Source organism: Oncorhynchus tshawytscha, linkage group LG20 (assembly GCF_018296145.1).
Source record: "Oncorhynchus tshawytscha isolate Ot180627B linkage group LG20, Otsh_v2.0, whole genome shotgun sequence".
NCBI classification, from domain to species: Eukaryota; Metazoa; Chordata; class Actinopteri; order Salmoniformes; family Salmonidae; genus Oncorhynchus; species Oncorhynchus tshawytscha.
In genome coordinates, this window is record NC_056448.1 from 14,816,006 (window position 1) to 14,830,958 (window position 14,953).

Here is a 14,953-nt window from a genome sequence, read left to right on the forward strand (position 1 = left end):
AAAAACCAATTGAGTCAATTTCAGAAGGCTGTAACCTAACAAAATGTGGAAAAAGTCAAGAGGTCTGAATACTTCCAGAACACTGTGAGCGTACAAAACATTAGGAACTAACTAAATGCTCTTTCCATGACATAGCTTTCACCTGGATTCACCTGGTCAGTCTATGATCCCTTATTGAATCCACTTGTTAAATCCACTTCAAAATCAGTGTAGATAAAGGGGGGACAGGTTAAAGGATTTTTAATCCATAAAACAATTGACATTGAGGGTGAATGGGCAAGACCACATATTTAAGTGCCTTTGAACAGGATATGGTAGTAGGTGCCAGGCGCACAGGTTTGAGTGTGTCACCACTGCTGGGTTATTCACACAATATTTTCCCATGTGCATCAAGAATGGTCCACCACACAAAGGACATCCAGCCAACGTGACACAAGTTGGAGCATTGGAGTCAACATGGGCCAGCATCCCTATGGAACGCTTTCGACACCTTGTCGAGTCCATGCCACAACGAATTGAGGCTGTTCTGAGGGCAAAAGGGGGTGCAACTCAATATTAGGAAGGTGCTCCATACCAAATTTGTCCATTGGCTCAGTTCTTATAGCCCTGGTTTGATATGGTGCCATCTAGTAGTGTAGTGTGGCTGATTATTCTCAAATTCATTAGAGGCTAATTTATTGAGTCTTCATAACGAAATCTGGAGTCAATATGATTTATGGATCATGAGAAGATTAAAGTATTTTTTGCATCAGCATAAGTGCTAACGTGCATCTATAGGTACTGTCCATCCATACAGTATTTGAATGTAGCAACAAAAAAAATCTCAAAACCATTAAGCGACTGATGTAATGAGTCTATATACACAAAATCTGGAGTGAATCTGGCATTTGGTTCATGAGATGATTTTGAGCATTTGCGTTATATATTAAAATAATTAGTTAATAGTTTCCATGTTTTTTGAGAAATCAACAAGAAATTCAGTGTGGTTCATCTTAGGGACGTCCATGATAGCGATGACACATTTCAAGTTGATAGGTCACCATGGAAGTGGATTTAGTGGTTTAAATGGACACAAATCAGATTTGTCAATAACTCAGCCATCTTTTGACCAATCCCTTAGTTTGAGAAAAGTTTGGAGAAGTACCATGGTCTTACATTCCAAATTTAGTAAGATTTTTATGATTATTTAAAAGCATTAGTTTTACATAGTCAAATTTGATTGTAAATGTTCCTTATTTTTTAAGATAAATGCCAAACAACACGGTTCATCATGGTAATGTCTGTGATGACCCTAAAAAGTTTTGAGTTGATGGGCCATTTTCTAGTGGATTTAAATGGTAAAGTAAAATCAGATTTCCTGATTTATCAATTACTCAGTCATCTCTTAACCAATCCCTTAATTTAATTTGACATCATCTAAGAGATGTACCATGGGCCTACATACTGCATTTGTTTTTTTAGAGTGTATGGTTCATGAGAATACGTTTTTCAAAAGTAAAAAAATAAATAAAAAAATGTCCAAGATGGAGGAAAATCTATCCTGACGGACATTATGGATCCTTGAGGTTCCTTTTAGAAAGACGCCTACAAAACAAGGTTAAGTGTTTAGGTCAAACGGGCCGCCGGATATGAGGGTTTAAGTGAGACTGCTTATAACAGTGCCACCTATAGACCAATCGGTAGTTGGCCTGTAATTTCTGTGTGCCAAATTCAAAACAAAAGTAACCAATCTATGCGAGTTCGCTGTGAACCCCTAATAATTAGCCAGACACATCAATAGCTATTTCTTAAATACTTTATACAAAATTAATAAATTGTAATGTACACATTTTAATGATCAATACCATGATTTTTCCAGTTGCAAAATACAAATAAAACTTCACAAAAGTCCAGTTACTCGGACATACAACACGTGCTAACTATTGTAGTGATTTAATTATAGTGCAATGCTTCACAAGGTTTAAAAAATGTAAATGAAGCAAAAAGTGAACTCTTGCACAGCTTGGCACAAGGAACATGTATGTTAGTGGCAATGCCCTCCTTAGAAGTAGACATTTTCCCCTAAATCAACAGCCCAAAAGATGTATTCACATTGGTACTGTAGATTCTGCATATAAAGCCCAGATATAGCTTTAACAGTGTGTGATGTTGCAGTTTTCTTCTTTGTGTGAACATCAAACTGACAATTATTGTATGGACAACGGCAGTGTTACTTGACAAATAGCAAAAAATTCTCCTCGTTTCTATCAGGGATATGACAGGCATGCATTACCCCTTACTGTATACTGTAGATCCAATAAACTCATGATACCGTACTGAACATCACTCCAACATTTTTTAAGAGGGATCAAAATGGAAAATAACAAAAATATAAATACTATATCTCAGAAAATGAATACATCTAAACAAATATAAATCCTCCAATACAATTAAAAACAAAAATAAAGTAACAGCAATAAGGAAAATCACAGACAATATCAGTCTGATACGGTTGATTTCGGTCAAATTGACCAACCCTCTGTATCGTTGTGAGACAAAAGAAATGCACAGAAAATGGGGGGGTAAAAACATGTATATAGAAATCTTCTATTATCACCAATGTAAGGCCACTCAGAGATACAAGGAAACAGAGCTGAAAAATATTTGCAAACCGAGAGCTTGGACTGCCTTTTCCTATCCTCGTTACGAACCATACGAGGCTAGCCTTTCCCTCATCTGAGATTAAAACCATTTAAACTCCTCTGGTCCCAAAAGACCCTCTAGGTCCAGTTAGTATCTGTAGGGTCCTGCTAGAAAACTGCAGTAAAAAGCTATTCAAAACCACTTTGAAAACTACACTCAAACTCCATCTAGCAGCCCTCTGTTTGCAAAGTAGACCAGAGTATACATATGGAATAAATACATAAAAACTATAAACAAAATGGCTGTCATTGAGGGTTGGTCATTTAGCAGTGATTACTAAGTTCAAGACAGGGCCCTACATACACCATTGCTGTTTTTGATGTAAGAAGCAATAGTCCAAATTAAAAAGTGCTCACCACTCTATCCTTAAAAGGAAGTTTCTCTGGATAGAAGGCAGCCCTTGTGTTAAGAACATTTGACAATTTAGACTAAAAAATATTACAGTAATTCTTATTCAAAGTGCATTGTTAACACTGTATGGGACTAATGGGTTATGAATAGGAGCCCAATACTTGACAAGGCACACAACTTACAAACCCTTTACATTGAGTGCTGTTGCCGTTACAGTACCTCATGTCAAAAAATAGGGGTGACAAACATAAAACTCACTTCAGAACCACCACACGGCACTAATTTCAATACAACCCCCCCACCACTTTTCTACAGGGAAAAACGGTGGATTTGTACACTATATTTAGGAGTAGGTTACTTGACATGCGGTAGAAGTCCAAACGATAGAAACCAGGTGAATCTATTTCGAACAAAACAGCAACAATGACATCCTGCATTTGGACCCTAATAGTGGCATCAATGAGATGAACATGGATCCCGAAGAACACTAAAGAGAGATTGAGGAAGATAAACAGCTTTCTACTACAGTTACAGTTTTGTGTCTGAACTTCACACATTCACAGCTTCTAAAGTGTAAGGCATCAAACATATGGCCACATATTGCACATAAACACTGAGGGGGATTGTGGGGTGAGGGGGAGACCCTGTACTGAAGTGCATACAGGCTGGCAGGAATTGATTGGCATATAGCTCCCATGGCATGTCCATAGTGCCAGACTGGCGAACCAACATAAGTACAATATTGTGTGAGATTGTGCCTAATAACCATTGGAGTGAGAGAGAAACTAACTACGTATGTGTAGGAGATGGTGAGTGAGGGACACAAAAGGTGGAGTCTGAGAAAAACACAGTGAGTGACAGTGTGATGGTGAACCAGTGTCCATCAAACAGCCAATAGCAGCCAGGGGACATTATTAGTCCAAAGTAGTAGTCAATGTGCTCCTATTACTTCCCACTTTACTAGAGGCCCTTCACACCCCTCCTTCAGGGAGACCTCATCTGCCCTCCTCCTCAGAGCGTAACTCAGACTTGAGCTTGACGAACTCCTTGGCCACCTCGTCGTTGGAGCGCTGGGAGAGGATGCGCATGGCGGTGAGGCCGGTCTCGTCCATGGTGACCCGCTGACCCAGGGGGCACCAGCACGCCACACTGCCCTTCTCTGCCACATCCCGCAGCTGCATCACAGCCATGCCCACCACCCGATCGGCACGGCCAAAACAATAGTCCTTCACACACATCTGCAGCTCGTAGCACTCAAAGCCATCCTCATTACCTAGGATACTGAGGAGACATGGAAGAGGGGAGGGAGATCATTTTTTACACCTTGACATTTTTTTTTTACAATGACCAATGGCTATTTCAAGGGAGTACATATTGATAATTTTAGGCAACAGGCTACTGTACTATTGCTTGGCTCTGGACTCACAAGTGGAAGGTCTCGTTGAACTTGGGCGCCCAGCTGTTGTTCTTGGACTTGGATTGGAACTTGCGCTTCTTGTCACTGAGGTGGGGTCCAATCATGGTGATCTCCACAAAGGGCCGGAACATCCCAGACGTCTGCCACTTCAGATCATTGGCTCCCACCACTGGTACAACGAGGAAGGAGATGAGTTTGTTTGTTGGGATGGGGAGACAGCCAGAAAAGTGTTTATTGGAGTAATTGTTTTCCTTAACTCCACAAATATACAAACCTTTGACAGTGACTTTGTGCTCCCCAGTACCAGGGTGGGTGAATAGGTCGATCTGAATGGATATCTCTCCCACCGGCTTGTCCACTCCTGACCCTAGCGCACACAGATGGAAACACAAGACATTATCTTCCAGTGGTGGTCAGTGTGATTATAGATACCAGTAGTATCCTTTAGGGAGGAGGAGGAGAGGGTATGGTAGGGTCATACAACCAGGAGGAGGAGCAGTCAACGTTGGTGTTTGGGGCAAACTCACCCACAGGGGCAGATGGGAAGGGGTTTATGTACAGAGTAAAGGAGACCGGTGTTGTTAGCACATGCTATCCATTCATGGCACCACCTACCCCTGGAGGGTTGTATTTTTTCGTTGGGAGTTAACCTAATACCCTTCCCATTGTGCACTGGTGAGGAGGCAGCAGAAAAGATCCCAAGAAAGAAGACAAATAAGCAAACAGTGTCAAATGGCAGCAGTGAGTCATTTTAGAGTTAGACAAATCACAGCACACAGAACAGTCACAGAGCCAGTGAAAGTTTGTTTCTAGGTATGTAACAGAGGCATAGTATTTAGCTGATAGATCAACTTCAAGCCCAATACTAAATAGAACAGTCCTCAAGAGGGAGCACTGGAGCCTCTGGTGACCCCTGGTGGCAAAGCAGGGGAGAAGCAAAGGTCTTATTTTATGACTAATGTATTTAGTTAGACACAATGGGAAGCAGACTGATGCTATTTTGTGTGTGTGTGTGTGTGTGCCCGCTGCCTCACCTTGTGTGTGTTGTGTTGTGACGAAGGTCTTGATGAGCGTGTCTGTGGTCTGTGTGTAAAGGGACAGAGCGTGGCGTAGTGAGGTCAACTCAGGACTCTTCTCCAGGAACGCCTTCTTCAGACCGTTCCCTCCTGCATGGAAGTATTGCTGCAGAAGAGTGAGAGTGAGGAGTGAGTGAGAGAGAGAGAGCGATGAAGAGGGAGAAGTTGATTCCCTAATATACAATGAATGAGGCCTGTAATTAAAGGATCAGCAACACAGTCCCCTCATCATCTAAGTAGTAACTTTACCACAGGTGTATGTTTGCCTATAAACTCAAAGACAAACTTTGATTGTGTCCAGTGCTATATCCATGACAGCACACTGTTTAGGTGTCAGGCTTTTGGCCTCTCCTGCCATGTGATCTTTAAGCTTGGAGAGCTGCCCCAGTTCCTTGGCTGCAGACAGGATCTGAGCCCCCTGAGGAGAGGAATACACAACATTAGGTGACGGTGTGTTTGGAGTAGTCTCGTGAGGAAAAGGGCCAGGTTTGAAGGTAAATGTTAGGAGGGTGTTAGGCCTTACGAAGGTGTCGTTTCCTTGGGGCAGGACGATGGTCTTCTCCAGGCTGCTCATCACAATCCTCCACAGCTCTTTCAGAACCCGCTTTAGAACAGTCTTCTCACACGCTGTGGCAAACAGCGTTAACCTGCATAGACACACACGGACATTTAATGAGACAACACATACAGCAAATCAACAAATACACAATCATGCAACATGGCACAACATACCGACAAAAACAACTGACTTCTGAGGGAACGCACCAAAATGGGCACCACCAAATCAGCAGCCAATAGAAAAGCAGGAGGGATCCACTCACTTTGAATCCAGGAAGTCCATAAGTGGCCGTAGCACGTTGTCAGAGTCGGCCTCCACCATGTTGCGGCTGTTGGCGTTGACTGGGCCCTTGATCTGGTACAGCAGAGAGGCCATCTGTCTCATACAGTCATCAATACAAACCTGGAAACTACAGGAGAGAAAGGAGCCACAGGTATTAGAGTTCAGAGCCAAAATGGACTCCATATACTACAGACTGAAGCTGCGTGCATGAGTCCACAGTAGAAACATTATGAGTGACATAGTATGGGGAGTGTACACACGTTGGAATCCTGGGACTGTGTGGGAGCATGCGTGTACCTGTTTCCAAACGTGGTACTCAGCTCATCCAGCACATTGTTCAGCTTGACCTGAAGCTCATTCAGGAGGTCACTGGCTTCTGTGTCCAGCTGCAGACAAACAGGCAGACACACAGATAGACAGGCGCAGCGAAGCACACAGAGACAGTGTAATAAGTAAAGAAGTACTGGGTACAGAATTGTTTTTGTAAAACAGTTAAGCATGATTCTCATAAACCATAGATATGGGGGAAAACAGCAACATAATTCCCTTTGATGCCAGATAATACACATACTGTAAAGTATGCGAATTGCAAGCCAAAGTAGAGCACACACAATAATTCAGCAGCAATGGAGAAAACGTGTTATTCTGCTTTTTGCCAGTAGATGAACGAGCATGGAAAGAAAAGGCAATGGTCACTCAAACATCGTTTTCAGAGAAACTGTGAAAAATGTTTGACTGAAGTAGCGAGATTCCCTATACTTGCAATGTCACTGCTACTTCTCTTCCAGTTAGTTACAGTCATTGTTATTAGAGCCAACACTCCTGTAGACTAACCCACCTTTTTGTCAGTAATAATCACCACCTTCAAAGACAGCAGATGAAAGAAAATGGCGGTTTAATATGACAGCAGATTCATTGACTCAGAAGTATATTCTATTGGAGGACCACCAGGGGTCACAATGTGTCCCGTATCTACAACCACAGCATCAGTCTGACAGAAACCATCTCACAGAGGCCTAAAGCAACCACAGCCAGACAGATGACAACATGATGTGGCCCATTAAGCTAATGCTTCAATAGGCCAGCTGATACATGGACTGCCAGGGACTAGACTACATGTCTAGATTGCAGACAAGAGTATAGGACAGCTGTAGGGGAGACTACTGAAGGAGTTCTGCACCAGTGGATACGGGGAAGGCTTACAGGGGCTATAGGGAGAGATTGAGTATGTTTTTCATGAGCCTCCTGTACGTGTGTATACTGCTGAGGAAGTGACAGTTAGTGAGAGTGATAGTGTTAGTGGAGATGGGCACTGATGATGTCACATCCTTACTACACTCACCTTCTCCTCGTCTTTCTTTTCAGGCTATCAGAGAGTGGGAGGGGGGGGAAAAAAGGAGATGACCGTATTTATTGCTGTCTTTTATCAAGAGCTAGTATAGAGGTAAAAACTAGAAATACATGGCAAATATCTGATGGTGCTATAAAATAATATTGTACCAATTGGGAAATGTGTTGACCAATGAACCAGTGACATTTTTGTGAGCAGCATAGCTACCGCTCAACTATACAACCCAGGGATAAAGGCACAAACTAACCCACCTTTTCCTCTGGGGATGCATCCATCTTTGAGAGACGTACAATAAAAAAATATATTAAAAAAAGTCAAATGTGTCTTTTGTTGCAATAAAGTACAGACCAGCAACAGACCCAACTAGTACTAACAGCAGGAGAAGATTTAGGATAATAAACTTAACCGAGACAAAATTGTTAAAAAAGAGGTACAGTAAACCTTTGCATACATACTGTAGGACTACATACTGTATGTATGTATGCAACACTTGTTTGTAATGAACCCACCTTCTCTTTGTCAGTCTATTGAAAACAAAAGAAAAGGGAAAAGAACTAAATCATTAAACTGCGTAGTAGTCTGAAAGTTAATGAAGTTGTGGGAAGGAGATGTCTGTGTAATGGAGCGCAAGACAGCTGCACTTGGATTTAGCCAACAGGTAAGGGACAACAGTACCGTAGTCATATAGGGGAAGAGTGTTGCACCAAACAGATGACCAGTGAAAAACCCAACAAGATCAAAGTCACCCCGGTAACGATGGTGGTGTCCATTCCCACCATGAGAAGGCACAATGACGTGGCGAATGCGAGTGTGACCACCACTATGTGAGTGGAGAGAGGGACAGTGAGTGGGAATGACTATATGTGACCATGACGATATCAGTGAGTGTGTCACTGACACAACCTCTACTACACCAACAAACCTCAACCTGCTCCTCCTCAACCACCTCCTCCTCCACACTTTCCTGAAGGGTTGGAGTGAGACAGAACACAAAACATACTGTGAACCTCCAGCCAGAGGCAGAACGGTTGATAAACCCTCAGAGAAATGATTGATACACTGAGTCGGTTTACAAGTTACACCAGCCGACCATGTCAACAATGACAGCAGTATCAGACAGTACAGCATCATGTTCTGTATTTACAGTGCATTCGGGAAGTATTCAGACGCCTTCCCTTTTTCCACATTTTGTTATAACCTTATTCTAAAATTGCTTAAATAAACAATTTCCTCAGAAATCTACACTCAATACCCCGTAATGACAAAGCAAAAACAGTTTTTGCAAAGCATTAAAGATCCAGGAAAACAGTGGCATCAATCATTCTTAAATGTAAGTAGTTTGGAACCACCAAGACTCTTCCTACAGCTCGCTGCCCAGCCAAACTGAACAATCGGGGGAGAAGGGCCTTCTTCAGGGAGGTGACCAAAAACCCGATGGTCACTGACAGCTACAGAGTTCCTCTGTGGATATGGGAGAACCTCCAAGAAGGACAACCATCTCTGCATCAGTCCACCAATCAGGCCTGTATGGTAGAGTGGCCAGACGGAAACCACTCCTCAGTAAAAGGCACATGACAGCCCGCTTGGAGTTTGCCAAAAGGCACCTAAAGACTCCGACCATGAGAAACAAGATTCTCTGGTCTGATGGAACCAAGATTGAACTCTTTGGCCTGAATGCCAAGTGTCACATCTGGAGGAAAACTGACACTGTCCCTATGGTGAAGCATGATGGTGGCAATGTTTTTCAGTAGCAGGGACTGGGAAACTAGTCAGGATTGAGAGAAAGCTGAACAGAGCAAAGTACAGAGAGATCCTTGATGAATACCTGCTCCAGAGCACTCAGGACCTCAGACCGGGGCAAATGTTCACCTTCCAACACGACAATGACCCTAAGCACACAGCCGGGACAAGTCTCTGAATGTTCTTGAGTGGCCCAGCCGGAGCCCTCTGAATACTTATGTAAATATGTAAAAAATATGTAAATACGTTTTTTTTTATTTAACATTTGCAAAAATCTAAAAACAAAACTGTTTTTGCCTTGTCATTTTAAGGTACTGTGTGTAGAGTGATGAGGGAAAAAAATACAATTTAAATCAATTTTAGAATAAGGTTGTAGCATAACAAAATGTGGAAAAAGTCAAGGGGTCTGAATACTTTCCGAATGCACTGTACGGAAAAGGGATCTTCAGTTTTCTATTTGCGGTTCAAAAACAATATATTATATATATGTATATCCATGTACAGAAAGTTCATACATGCACATACATAATGTCCTCGTCTTACACCCACCTGCCGCCATTCTATCATTTTGCCCATGTTGCCCTGGGGGGGGAAAAAGAAGGGGAAAATGCCCAAGTTTCTTTTATTCCTGCTAACTGCACGAAGTCATCACCACAGTTTGAAGGTCAGAGTGATTATAATGAAGACCTGTGTGAAGGCTTTCCAGGACACAGATAAAAAGACATGTCGTAACAGCAGAATGTTCATTATCAGTCAACGGTTTACGACCATTCCATTATATTGTACAATTTTGAAGATACTGTAGTTTATTTGAGTATTTCTGACTGTCAAAATAAACATGACAGAATTGTTTACATTTTTTTTATTTATTTTTTTTAAATTGGTGCTTGTTGACAATGAAACTTGAACAGTGTGTCTTGTCTTTTAAGTGTCTAATTTGTGTTGACAGGCAGAAGGGCGTGAGTCAGCATGTTCTGTGAAGTTTCTGTGAACTCTTCCTACTAAGCTTCATCTGAGATAACGCCATTCCTAATCACTCCTTCCCTCCCACATCTCCCTCCTCCTCTACAGGAGCCCAGAACAGTCCGCCTTTCAAGTTCATCTCCTCACAGCACGACGCAGAGCTTTGACGACAACATCACGGCTTCACACAACCCCAGAGTTGTGCTTCTTTGAAAACACAGCTCAGATTAAAGTTCCACTCTCTTACATTCATTAGATGAACACTGATTGTCTTACCTTCGAAAAACCCAACCACAAGCCAAATGCCATTCATCAGCAGTGAATAAACAAACAATTCTGGATACTAGCTTACTCCATGCATTTCACACTTTCACAGCCCCAATAATCTGAAACTGATCCTCTGGGTGCAGAAGTTCTTACCATTACACTTCCATACCCTCAAAAGACTAAAGACTCATCTAATTGGCCACAGGGAACTATCATGTGAGAAATCTAGCTCCAGTAGTTGACTTGTCTATGGTTTTACTATGGGGGTTCCTAAAGGCTCTATAGAGGGTGAACTCTATCCTACAGTCGTCTAATGATAAGTCTTTCTCTCCTCATCCTCAGTTATGACCTGCTAGTCAGGGGGAAGGTGAGTTAGACAATACTTAATATGCAACAGGATCTACAACACTTTGGCAACCATCAAACAGCCTCCGACCAAAAGTGAACGAACACCCACCTTCTCGTCCTCGTCTTCCTCATCCTCCACCTGCTCGTCAATCTTAAGCAGCGAAGGAAACACCCATTTAAAGTTAACTTGTCAAAGTCTAGTGCTACAAATCAGCCATGGGTGCGTAAACCAAAACAATGGGATTACTAGGCCAAACTACTAACTTCTTTACTCAACATCCAAACCACATAACTGACTTACTACGCAGTAAGAACGGAACAATCATTCAGAATAAAGCATGTCCTAAACATACTTAACATATAGATACTACATTGTGCTCTTATGTAGGGATGCTAAACATACTGAAGGGACGATAATGAAAACCTATAGACCGCACATAGCTTTATGCACTCTAGGAAATTGATCTAGGGACATAATAGAATATGGGCATATGTTAATGTAACAGTCTAGTAGTCTACACAATAAGCACTGGCTTATAGCTGCTATTGATCTAATGCTTTATTCCACATGGCAGGATACTACAGTAGCACACATCCACTTCTCCAAGTCACGTGAACCATCTCCCTACCATTGCTTCCGCTTTTGCAATCTGGTACGGAAAGACACAAACATGTTCATAATCTTGTCTATGAAGAACAGTCACACACAAAAGCAATTTGAACCATGTGTTCACATAGAGCAAATAGTTGATGTTCTTCATTTCTCTAGGTGTGATGCCAGAGTAGCACATCATTCACTCCTTTAAATCAAAACCTGCTAAAAAACAATGGCTGCTCGACCGGCTGCATGAGCCCAGAGACACAATGTGCATGTAGTTTTCTCCAGGAGGTTTCTGGTGGTCCAGAGCACAGTGAGTATGAACATTGTTCACCCCGAGATTCCATCTTACCCATCTGTGAAAAATAGCTATTTGTCGTCATCTTTTCCCCATACATAGTGTTGCTGCTTACCTGTTTGGCACCCATGGACTCAAACATCTTCTCCAGCTGGATACGCAACTGCTGCACATTGTTCATCAGTACACAGGGCTACGAAGGGGAAGAGAGCGAGCGATAGATCGAGACCATTTAGAGGTTGAAACTCCCATTGAAAACACTAAGGATACAGTGCATTAGTAAAGTATTCAGACCCCTGGACTTTTTCAACATTTTGTTACGTTACAGCCTTACTCAAAAATTTGCAATAATGTCTAAAAAACTATTAAATACATTTTAGAATAAGTCTAACGTAACAAAATACGGAAAAAGTCAAAGGGTCTGAATACTTTCCGAATGCACTGTATGTTGTGTAAGGCAGAATATGAAGACTTACAATCTTCTCTTTGTCAGAGTAGGAGGGGAAGCTCTTGGTCAGAATGGCACTGTACTGCAGAAGAACTTTGGCAATAGTCTGTGGGAAGGAAAACAGGTCATTACAGTGTCATTGGAAATATGTTCTCTCATTCCAACCACTAAATGACTGTCATCCTTTTCTGTTAATGGGAAGTGGCCTTTAACACTGACTAGAAGCTAGTGTGTTTTTTAGGTAAAGTTAGAGTGAGGGTATGTGAGGTTACTGTCGGGTAACTTTTCTGGACTACTGCTGGAATGAGTCCTCTGAAAGTAGGAATGCATTCCCTGAATATATTCTCTGTGATGAAAAACCTCAGTCTCTCTATAGACTGTGCCAGCCCAAGCCCAGCTAGAAAGTACGATTGTCGCATTAGACATTTCTATTTAATAAGAACATATCATATCCAATTCCTTTAAACAAATGTTAAAGTCCCCCAGACAATGCTCGGGCTGCTTTTATAGAAATAGGATTTTCTAAGGCTAATATCTGTAATAAGGGTATAGTACTCTAAAATAAGAAAAGCAATGGTAAGGATTTCTCTAAAGGAAAGAGTTGGCTGCTTTCCGAAGAAAATGCAATGGGCGGTCATGATCATTAATCACTTTAATGAGATTTGGGGCTATTTCAAAAGGTTTGAGCAAATGCCAAACTTTCTCTCCCAGTAACCAGGTTTCCATCCAACCATTTCATGCGAGTAAAGTACATGTCGGAAAAAAAAATGTTGCGACAGGCCTGATGGAAAAGCTCATTTGTCGGAAAATGTTGAGAAAAAAAATACGCTAGACAAGGTGGGATCTTTTTGTGTGAATAAAATTGGGCGAGAAATGGCGGGATAAACTTGGAGTCACACAATGATATGTTGTGTGGTCCTCGCACTACAACTCGGGAAAGCACACAATTTATTAGGCTATAGATGAAATAAATTCTTCACAGGGTTGGGCCTCCCGACTGGCGCAGCGGTCTAAGGTACTGCATCGCAGTGCTTGGGGTGTCACTACAGACCCAGGTTTGATCCCAGGCTATGCCACAACCAGCTGTGACTGGGAGTCCCATAGGGCGGCACAGAATTGTCCCAGCGTAGTCTGGGTTTGGGGATGGTTTAGCGGAGGGGGCTTTAATTGGCTCATCGCGTATTAGCAACTCCTTGTGGTGGGCTAGGTGCCTGCAGGCTGACTTCGGTCGTCAGTTGAATGGTGTTTCCTCTGACACATTGGTGCAGCTGGCTTCCGGGTTAAGTGGACGGGTGTTAAGAAGTGTGGTTCGGCGGGTCATGTTTTGGAGGACACATGACTCCACCTTAACCTCTCTCTAGCCCGTTGGGGATATGCAGCGTTGAGACAAGATGGAAATTGGGGAGAAAAATTTTAATTTAAAAAACTTCAGTTTGATGAAAGTGCACGGTGATGAGCTTGATGTTGTTTTCCAATAAATATAGAGGGTCTTATTCTGGTAACATGATGATCAATGCTTGGGTGCCGTTTGAGAAACAAAAATAATCTCACCATTTTGTTCATAATATTCTCAACATGTAGGTGGCTTAACCAGGATCTGGGGAAAAGAAATGACGAATATGACTAGATCTCTTCTCTGCCCAGAAAGCTACCATTCATGCTACCATTCACCAGCTCTGCGAGTTTATGTCAATATATATGTTTGTTACTCACCAAATATGCAACAATTGTAATTTACTGCAGTTATGCCCGGTACGTACTTCCAGAATAGGTGTATATGAAAATGTACAAGCAAATGTATTGTTTTTGACCAGAAAAGGCACCGCTAGGGTTTCAATAATTTTCCTGGTTTCCCCCCAAATCCCAGTTGGAAGGTCCTGGAATCAGGAGGGAATGAGCCACGACATGCTGAATCCTCCAACAAGGATTTCTGGAAAACCAGGGAGTTTATTGAAAGTTCACACAATTTTGCAACCCTAGCGATGCCTCTTCTGGTCAATTTTTAAAAATTGATTTAGACCTATTTTGGAAGTACAATACATACCAGGTGTAACGGCAGTAAACTACGTTAGATGCAGGCACATTTGGTGAGTAACAAACATATTTTGACATAACTCTTGCAGAGCTGGTGAATGGTAGCTTTCTGGTCAGAGATCATCATATTCATCCTATCCTTTGCCCAGACACTTGATCAGTAGGTAGCATACCTGCACTGTATGTACAAGCTCTTGGCTAGAGTGCACACTGTGTGCCAAGTACAGAGTGGGCACATTCGCAATATAAACACAAGTTTATTCATGAACAAAACCATTAGAGTTGAAAATGCGGTGGAAGCCCATTTAACTTGTATTTTTTTATTTGGTACATGGAAATGTAACCACACGTTATTCTTATGTGCACTACGTCGTCACGCACAGCCTTTACCCGCAACAAGTCAATTTGATGGAAACACATCTCAGGTGTGAAAATGTGCATATATTTTTTTATGCCAATTTTTTTAATATTCACATTCAAATATGTTGCCAATTGGATGGAAACCTAGCTATTGTTTGAAAAACATTTCAAGCCCAAAA

General features: G+C 42.0%; 1 protein-coding gene across 7 annotated transcripts in view; it reads right to left on the bottom strand.

The window, feature by feature from the left end:
- Nucleotides 1-1,777: 1,777 nt before the first annotated feature.
- Nucleotides 1,778-14,953, bottom strand: part of unc13bb (unc-13 homolog Bb (C. elegans)) — a 43,474-nt gene continuing 30,298 nt past the window's right edge. For 2 of the 7 annotated variants that reach the window (XM_024380585.2, XM_024380584.2), the window contains 11 exons: nt 12,409-12,486; nt 12,048-12,125; nt 6,665-6,753; nt 6,348-6,494; nt 6,050-6,173; nt 5,813-5,944; nt 5,485-5,632; nt 5,066-5,122; nt 4,725-4,817; nt 4,460-4,619; nt 1,778-4,314 (listed from right to left, as the gene is read on the bottom strand). In XM_024380585.2, the coding sequence (XP_024236353.1) occupies nt 4,029-4,314; nt 4,460-4,619; nt 4,725-4,817; nt 5,066-5,122; nt 5,485-5,632; nt 5,813-5,944; nt 6,050-6,173; nt 6,348-6,494; nt 6,665-6,753; nt 12,048-12,125; nt 12,409-12,486 (1,392 nt within the window). In that variant the 3' untranslated portion in view covers nt 1,778-4,028. Of the gene's footprint in view, nt 4,315-4,459; nt 4,620-4,724; nt 4,818-5,065; nt 5,123-5,484; nt 5,633-5,812; nt 6,174-6,347; nt 6,495-6,664; nt 6,754-7,205; nt 7,230-7,709; nt 7,734-12,047; nt 12,126-12,408; nt 12,487-14,953 lie in introns of all 7 variants that reach the window. The other 5 variants (XM_042302239.1, XM_024380582.2, XM_024380581.2 and 2 more) reach the window with 4 other exon arrangements.